The sequence below is a fragment of the Musa acuminata genome, chromosome BXJ2-1, assembly GCF_036884655.1.
Source record: "Musa acuminata AAA Group cultivar baxijiao chromosome BXJ2-1, Cavendish_Baxijiao_AAA, whole genome shotgun sequence".
Lineage (NCBI taxonomy): Eukaryota > Viridiplantae > Streptophyta > Magnoliopsida > Zingiberales > Musaceae > Musa > Musa acuminata.
In genome coordinates, this window is record NC_088338.1 from 37,471,759 (window position 1) to 37,481,112 (window position 9,354).

General features: G+C 38.5%; 2 protein-coding genes across 3 annotated transcripts; both read right to left on the reverse strand.

Moving 5' to 3' along the window:
- Positions 1–406: 406 nt before the first annotated feature.
- LOC135583272 (uncharacterized protein At3g27210-like) lies at positions 407–5,115 on the reverse strand. 2 transcript variants are annotated; one of them, XM_065093962.1, is made up of 4 exons: positions 4,966–5,115; positions 4,638–4,854; positions 1,386–1,466; positions 407–1,224 (listed from the first exon to the last, which is right to left on the reverse strand). In XM_065093962.1, exons 2-4 carry the CDS (start codon positions 4,762–4,764, stop codon positions 773–775), a joined length of 660 nt encoding a protein of 219 aa, XP_064950034.1. In that variant the 5' UTR covers positions 4,765–4,854; positions 4,966–5,115; the 3' UTR covers positions 407–772. The 2 variants fall into 2 exon arrangements, with proteins under 2 accessions (XP_064950034.1, XP_064950033.1); XM_065093961.1 differs by having other exon boundaries at positions 4,946–5,103.
- Positions 5,116–6,451: 1,336 nt separating this feature from the next.
- Positions 6,452–9,113, reverse strand: LOC103973256 (CBS domain-containing protein CBSX6-like). The gene is made up of 2 exons (XM_009387764.3): positions 8,707–9,113; positions 6,452–7,506 (listed from the first exon to the last, which is right to left on the reverse strand). The coding sequence occupies exons 1-2, from the start codon at positions 9,036–9,038 to the stop codon at positions 6,609–6,611; spliced, it is 1,230 nt and encodes a 409-aa protein (XP_009386039.2). The 5' UTR covers positions 9,039–9,113; the 3' UTR covers positions 6,452–6,608.
- Between the last annotated feature and the right edge of the window lie 241 nt (positions 9,114–9,354).

Consider the following 9,354-nt stretch of genomic DNA (forward strand, 5'->3'; position numbering starts at 1 on the left):
TTTCTATAGTGACTTAAGAATCCTACGTGGCATATGTTTATTCATTTATTTATTCTAAACTCCAAAATTCCCTACTGGACATGATTTAAGAATATAGTTTTGACTCAAAACATTAGAACTATTTTTGGGACCATGAAATTTGAATTTGGATGTGGACAACATTTTTGCCAAGATAACATTGTAACATATTGTAACATGAAGTAATGGTCATCCAGCTAATCAATTCATTAAATAATCATGCAGAAGAAGACACTGTACTCAAATTATTTCAGAATTCTTTTCCTAGATATCTCATTCTTTCTAAAGCATTATGAAGTTATCAAGCAAGCAAAAGAAAACATCCTTAATCCTTTCAAGGACCACACTGCAATAGGCATGACGGAAAGTATTGCATTATAGCAGCAGATGATAGCAAGACCAGCAGCGACAGAGCAAGAGCTATATTTCTTGAATGTATAGTGGACATGTTGCTTTCAAGACAGATATTTAGGAAGGCAACAGATGTACAGATTTCCAAAGAAAAGTTAACTGCTTGTTTCTTCTTTTCCATGTTCTATGAGTGCATGGAAATTTTACATGGCAGTAGAAAATGTAACAAGCTTTTGTTTACAGATATTTGACGACGACCCAACTCGCAGTTATCTGCCAAAAATTGTCTCTTTAACTAACTCTTAAAGATCATGACACTCGTACATATGAGCATACAATGGAAGTACTAGTAGGAGCCTAGATAACGCATTCAGAAGACAATTTACTAAAAGCAACAGCAGTATCAGGAATTGTAGGCTCCAGGATTCAGCTTCTGCCTTTTCTCATCAAAGCCAAAACTCTGCAAGCTTGGCAAGCAACAATGACCAGCCTTCCATATTTTGCCTTTCCTGTTCTTGCGATCCTGACTTGGTGTCATTTCACTTGCACAGACAGAAGTGCCTCCAGAGCAGTATGGAGTGCCATTTAATGATCCTGGGGCTTGGTCTGTGTCGGTTTTGAGTACATCGGGTTTTCCATTGATTCCCACTTCCTCTTCGGCAGCATTTGTTGCATCAACTGCTCGTTCACCTTGAATTGTTTCATGTAGAATGTCACCTAATTTCTTTCTACCAGCGGGAGAGGGTTCGGATTTAGAGTCTGGATACTTGTCCACAAAGATGGTATTATCCAATCCAGAGATCAACCTTACATTTGTTTGATGGTCAGGGGTACTTACTCGTGACGGTGTCAAGTCTGCATAATACAAAATGCACCACGTGTAAGCAAAATTCGTTACTGAAATTGAACTAAATATGTGCATAACAACATATCAAGATGTTTCTTTAAAAAAAATTCCGTTAAGAGTTTATAAAGGCAACGAGAATTTTCATCTTTTTAGTGTATATATAGTATACCTCCAATGACACTAAAGAAATCATCCTCACATTCAGAATCCAAACTTTCTTTTGAGTCAAAAAATATTTCCTCCTCGCAGCCTGCAGAAATCATACATTAAGCATGAATCACCCAAGTCCAAATAATTAGATGAAGATGTTAGAATTGCAAATAGACTCTTAATAAGCTCAACCTCCTATTTCAGAATAATCTTTGGAAAATTTCAACAGCATGCTTATTTGGTTGATGCCTTCTGTTTCACATATTCCCGATGACATAATGCAGTGCAAAACAACTAAATAACACCTTGTCTACCAGTAATCTACAAGATGAGAAATTTAAGATATTCGCTTTGGCACATTGCGTTAAATCACTGTGAAGTCAAAAGATTATCCATGGTATTGGAGATATAAGATATCACTCTCCAAAAGCAACAACACAGAGGCCAAAATAAAAAGGTAACTATAGTCTGGAATCTCTGGATGATATATCCAAAGAACATAGCTTCTTTTTTTTTAATTGCAGAACGAAGCTCTTAACCATTTTTTGTCTGTCTCGACCAAGGTTTGGTCTAACTCTTTGTAAAATTCCCTACAATTCTTTCACCAAAAGATTGTGGTCCTTTGGAAGTACCGCTTCAAATATTTGCTGAAATGAAAATTTGATCTCAACAAAATCATTGAACTATTCTTCAACAATTGCATATTATCAACAATGATCTAAAAGTTCTTTCCATTGATACAATGTGGTCTGAGCTTCCATTTTGCAGACACTTTATTGTTTCACATCTGAATTCCAATGTCCATTGGATTTGTTCAGAATCAGTTGTTGACAGGCTTAATCATATACAAAAATTGGAATGTTGACTAGTTCCACCAAAAATCATCCTAAACCACACAATAGTTCAGCAGCTCAGGCAATACAAACCAGCACCATGTGATCAGCCTGAATGGGTTTCCATAAGCTAAGCTCCTGCAGTTACTGTGCTTTTGCATAGGTTCCTTCCCATGTGCTTCTTTTGATTGGATCCATTATTACTATAAAGCTTTTGGGGTTGTTGATACTTTCCCAATTTATAAATGATTACCTCTTGAAGCCCCTAAACTTGCAATGAAGCATGCCCAAACTCCAATGAAATGTTCAATATTTTGTCAAGTACAAATAGGAGTACTAGTTCTTCGTATGTTTTAAGATGATAAATTGAGTGATATGCTTGCAATTTGTTCCAACAGATCCTTTTTTCCAACAAATTCCAAAAGCTTTCTATCATGACATGTATATTCTCCAACTTGATAGTTGTCACTGTTTAGAGGTGCTAGAGTCTTCCTTTTCCTTGATCATAATCTCCAACGTCATTCGAGCTTTCTGAGAAGTGGCAGTATCCCTTTTTTTGGATTAAAAACAGAAAGAATATGTCGATCAAATGGGTTTTCTCCACACAGAAGGATGATATGGAATCAATTACAGTTCAACTGCTGGAAGATTAAGTTGCCTCACATTTTCATATTTTCAAGAGGATGACTAACTTTTGCCCTGTAACTTGTCAACTGCCTGATGACAAGCACAACAAGAAACATTCATAAATGAACTCATCAGGAACTTAGTTACGGAAATGACTGACATTTAGAAAACCACCTCCAAACATCATTAGACTAGCCACTTTAAGAACAATTTAGGATCCCTTGCATCTTCCACTTATTGTAAAAAATATAAGTTTCCCTTTTGTTTAAGCAACATTAACATATCGCCCTTAATTACTAACTGAGTCCAAAGTCATTGAGAAGTTCCAACAAGATCTAGGAAGAGAGATGCAATTCATGTAAAACCTGAGTCTTCTCCAGACCAGTAGTTTTCCCTTTCCCAACCTAATAAAAGTTTTGCATGTAATCGTTAATGTCAAACAAGATATGCAAGGTCAGACTTGTTGCTGCTGACATTTTCTCTCCTAATTGGTGTACCACCAAATTTCAAGCATGAAAGCCACACCATATAAGGAGGGTTTGGAACAATGTAACATTGGTCAAACATTAAGAATGGTATAGGCAAAGGCTACTAGTTTCTTGTGATGGTAAAGACTGCAATCTCAGGCCCACACATGGATTAACACTTTAAACTAGTAGCAGATTACAATAATACACTTACATGTACTTAACTATTAATTTTTAGATTGTGAAATGGAAGAGCTTTAAATGGGAGCTGCACTATTCTGTAGTAACATTATTTGTCTTAAAAAAACTGTAAACATAATTGTTCATAATTTTTCCCAAAAATCTTGATGTTGATCTTAAGTAAAGAGATAAGCAAGGCCTTCTAGATAGAAAAGTAATACCAAGTGTCTTAAAGTAGTAGAAAGAGAAACGGATATAGATCAACAAACAAAAAACCAATAATGCTCTCTAGTTCTGAGTAGAACTTTGACATTATAATACTCCTACTGACAAGGTGAGTCTAAGCTTATTGATATTATTTAAGGATCCAGTATCAGAAAATAGTTAACTTTACCACAAATGTACATTAAACATATTTATTACCAGAATATCAAATATTCATGAAGATAATCACAGATAATAGGTGAAATCTTAAGATGAGTGCTCAATTTAGAAAGATAATGGTTGAATGATGAAGCCATGAGCACTACAAGGTACTAATTTAAGCAGAATAACTAAAATGATTTGAGTGGTAGACGAAGATTGAAACGACAAGTATAGACAAAGGAACGCATAACATATAGTACAAATTCGTAACCTAATGTCAAGTTGCATACTTTGCACCCACCGCTACGGAGAGAGAGCAAAGCAATCTTGCAAACCTGTCACTCAGGCCACCCTCTGTTTTGGTTATAATCTGGCAGCATGATTATCAGATTTAAAACATTCTAAACAAACTAGAACTCACTGCAATAGCATAATATGAACTTGTTCCTTTAGATAGATTCAAAATCTCAGGTAGTAGGTTGTCTATGGCTTATTGCGATCCATATATCAGACATAACAAAATGAATAATTTAATGATTTGCAGAAGAGAGCAGCAAATCCAACAGAAATATACCATCAGCACTGCTGCTTTGTTTTCTAAAATAAATGTTGTAAATCAATTATCAGAGCTTTTCCTACAAAATATCGCAATCCAAAACGAAAAAGCGATTACTAAGAAAAGACAAGAAAACAATTACTCACTCGACAGACTTAACATAATGTACTCGAGCGAAAATTAGACCTTTGCCAACACTCCAGAGTTGCAAAATAGGAATTGATCTCCTTAAAAGAACATACCAAAGTCTGGGTTCTCAGGGCCAAATCGACCCAAAGGGTTATCCCAACACAAGGGCTTCTCCTTGGCGGGCGACGGGAAGAAGAAGAACCTCTTGGCCTTGGAACCGATGCCTAGACATCGTCTCATGGTGGAATCTGCTCTCTATGCAACCGAAACGCAGGAACCCGTCTTCAAAATCAAATCTTTTCTACCATAGAGCTACCACAGCACTGTGTCCTGCCAGTTTTCGCAGAAAGAGCTGAGGAAAAGTACTAGGAAGGAAAAGAAAAGGCAGCAAAGCACAAAAACAAAAGGCGGTTGGTTTCACTTAGTGTCGTGAAGACCGACCAAAGGTCCCATTCTTCAGGAACAGGAGATCCTTCAGCTTCAAAGAGTTCGACGGTGGAGAAAGAAGGAGGAAGAAGAGGAGGGGAATTAGAAAAGTAGCTTCACAAAGGTCAAGTAGGAATTAATGCCATCAATGTATTCCACCCACTAAATTTGTGGGCTTTATGAATGCATTTATCTATTCATGTCACGTCGATGTTGCAATTAGAATCCTTCTCGGCCTCTTGTGTGTTCTATTTATATTTGTCTCAAGTTGATCACAACCTAAAGACTACTTTAGTAGGTGCAAATCTACCCAGAGATATCTTTTTAGATTATATTTGGCCTCAAGTACAGACTGCTGCCTTTGTGTTACTCGGGTCACTGTCGATGTGGAAAATGAACACTACGTTTTGGTGATTTCAGTCGAGAGAATATCCATAAAATCTTGCACTTTGTGTGAGATTGGCATGGCCGAAGCTTGTTGATTATAGTAGTTAATCTCATAAAAAAAGTATGATGGTGACATTTTCTCATCGATTAAGCATATATATATATATATATATATATAGCATCATGGTGATAAGACCCCTAAAAAAAAAAGGAAGAAAGAGAATGAACGTTTCGAGGGAATCGATTTTGTTGATCAATTCGAGAGGATCGACCTCTTAAGATTTGTCAAAAATTAGATAATATTTGATTGATAACGAAATATATGCATTCATATTTATAGAGTTTCATCCAAAGTCCATCAAAATTTGGACTCTTAATAATAAATAAATATTAAATAAATCTCTATCCGATTTTTATCGAACTAAATAAACTCAACAAAATATTATTTAAAAATTAGTTCAGAAAATAAAAAGATCCTAACTAATGATTTCACTCACCATGCCAACTAATGTCACTACTTTTGGTGTTCTTTGATAAATAAAAATGAAGTTACTCGTGATTGCATCAGGTGCTATGTTTGTTTTGATTTTTCTTATTAACCAAATACCTCATCCTCTCTTGGGGATGCTCGGAGTTGTTCGGTATATATATATATATATATATATATATATATATATATATATATATATTTGTATATTGTCTCTATTTTTTTTACGAAAATATACATATTATTTATTTATATTTATATTTATATTTATATATAATGTTGGAATTTGGAGTGATAAATATGATTTTTTTGAACTTTAAAAGATAGATATAAGAAACCCCTTTTTTACACAAGTCCGTCACTTCCTATACATTTTTAGTTTACTTGTGTCACAATATTTAAAAAAAAAATGTTACAATATTTTTAGACAATTTCGTCAGTATTTAATCATACTTGTCCTCCAATTTATCCTCCACAAAAAAGTTAATTATTTTTGCTTTGGCTTGGTAAGTCACCAGTTAACGCCAGGATTTAGGAGTAAAAAGGATCTTCTAATTAGTAACTTGAGGCAAAATGACTCAAGCTAAATAACATTAAGCTGAGAAATCATCATGAACACCAGGATACTTCAAAACTTTGGTATCGTAATTTATCTCTGCACCGTCGTCTCCAATTCCATCGGAAGAGAAAAAGAAATGCTCCGAATACTCGTTAAAAGACACCCGACAAGATGATATGTTGACAAATATGACCAAGTAAAAGAAAGATGGAACGCTGAAGAACATCAAGGAGTCGGCGGAACCACACTGCTGGCGTATCTGGTGACTGCATCCAAGATGTCAGTGTACGAAACGACGCCGACCAAGATGTCATCCTCCGATTCCGAATCGATCACCCATACATGGGTGGCCCTGTAGGACAGCATCTGGGCCATGACAGCCGCCAATGAACTCGTGTGCTTGCACGTCAAAAGTTTACTCCGCCCCTTGTACATGCTCCTCGGCCGCCCGGTTTGCACCTGCTTCAACTGGTTATCGAAGAACCCGATGCTTCTGCTGCTAAACTTGGTCAGCCTGGGAGAGGCTCCAACGGTGACAACCTCCACTGGCAAATCGATAGGCTGATCAGGCGGGTCTACCGGTGAAGAGCAGCCATTTTCATCTGTGCCGATAGCAAATTGTCCTGCTGATAGATTTGCCATGGCCCATGCAGTCGTCACGTAGTCACATTTCCATAATTCGTACGCAGAGATGTCTCCAAGAATCTTGTGCGAGCCATCACTGGTAGTCTCAACGACTGCAATCGCACATGGGCCGTGAGGGATCTTACCGATGGCTTCAAGGGCGGGCGAGAGGGCTTCCACGTAAGAATAGTGCGGATCAACGGCCCCAAGAGAGGCGATGGAAGACAGAGGGATGGGAGCAAGAGCACCAAGGCAGCCGATTAGGAAGCGGACGACATCTTCTCGGGAGAGACAGCAGAAATTGTTCTGAGGAAGAGAAGAAGAGGACGGTGGACTGCTGCTGGTTGCTGCACTCGTGGCCTTGGTGGTCTCTATGTTCCTGAGCCATTTGCCATTGTAGAGCATGGAAAAGGGCTTGCTGACGCCTTTGCATGCAACACTTCTGCGCACAAGGAGGCACCGAACACCTAGCTTCATCAGCTCGAGCGCATCGATTAACCTGGTGAATCCGAAACTTGAATTAGACCGAACACCTACCAGTTTAAATACTGTTCGAACTTTAAATTAATTGTCAATTAGAATGCTTCATCTTGTAACCTTTCGGTTAATGATTGTCTTTGTATCATTCATTACAAGTCAATAATCTTAGTTCTTCAAATCAATAATCTTGATGTCCAATGTAATCAATCGTCTCTATAGTTGATCAGTTAGTTAGTTTAGCAAGTCCCATAGTTCCACATCGAGAAAATCAGATTTGTTGTCTCGTATTGGAACTATAAATAAGGACCTGGGTTTTGAAGTCAGATGCACCATAAGAAAAACCTAAGTGTTTGCTTTGATTCAAGTATATACTCAGTTAAATAGTTTGGACTTATAGTTTAATTTTTCTTGTTTAATATTTTCGGGTGTTTTATGGTCTAGGAACATCTTCCTAAGGCATTTGTAATTATCCCTCTTTTGCAATAGTAATTTGCTCCTCTTTCGTCTGTAGATCAAAGTCAATTGACCGAACCACGTATATATGATGTTCTTGTCTCGCTTTTCTGGGGCTCTAGGGCTAGCTCTAACAACCACTATCAAAATAGCTAATAGATCAGTGAGGAAAGGAAAAGTGCAAGCCAAAGCACGATTTACGATTTCCAGATGTCGAGGAGCAAAAAAGCCAAACCACGATGTCCAGATGTCAAGGAGCAAAAGTGAAGGATTTCACATACACCAGCAGTAAAGATGCCGAATAGGTAATGTGACAACAATGTGCAAAAGTGTAGAGACAAAAGGGTTTCCTCGAGGGAGAAAGAAGGAAATAGGAAGAATTCATCCTGAAATCAATTGTCGTGCGACAATGAGACAAAAGACTAGATTGACCAAATCAAGCGAATCATTCAAGAACACAGATAGAGGTGTTTGATTCCAGGAAGTGAGAATGAGTTACTACCGCAAAATAAAAGGTTCTCTGGAATTAAATCGGATATAACGATGAAGGAACATAACACAATCAATTTTAACCGATCGTACAGAAAGAAGGAAAGAAAACGATCAAGAACGAGGCATTTCAAGATTCCAATGAGGCATTTTAAGATTCTTTAAGAAAATTGCACCACAAAAGATCAAGAACGACGTTATCGATCGATCAAGAAGTACATCCGGAAAAAAGAAGAGCAGAGAGCAGAATCAGAATAAAAGGAATAAGATTTCCCACCTCACACAGGGATCCACCTCTCTCAACAAGTTCGGATTGGGCGTCACCACCTCCGAGACCGGCGTCCTCATGGCCCGGTCACGATCCCCGCCGGCCCTCGCGAGGAAGGCCACCACGTCCAGCGAGTTGAGCATACCGACAAACCTCTCCTCCGAGGACGGCGCTGCCCCCGCCGCGGGTATCCGATTGTGCCAGACGGGAATGGCCCCCTCGGAGGAGCCGGCGATGGCCCGGGCGGCGGCCTCGAGTGTCTCCACCTCGGAGAACTCAATGAGATCTGGCTTCCCCAGCGTCAGGTCACCGATGACGCGGTGGAGGAATACGAGGGCCATGGAATCGGCGCCGCCGTTCGACTGAGGAGGAGGCAGAGAGAGACGTAGAGTCTTCGCCGGGAAATGGGAGAGAGAGACGAAGAGATCGTTGGTGTATTCAATTGGTCGAGTGATGTGATTGGGCGGGCAAATCGGAAAGAAAAAGCAATAGAATATTCTACTCTCTTTTACATACCTAACAAAACTACCTGCCTTCTGATTTATACACGTGGAAATCAAATTAAGGCAAGATACCATTCAGTCGTTGGAAAGCTATGCGTACGTTCGTGGGTAACTAACGAGGTGTCGATAGACATCGGAATTTAAAAAGGTGTTC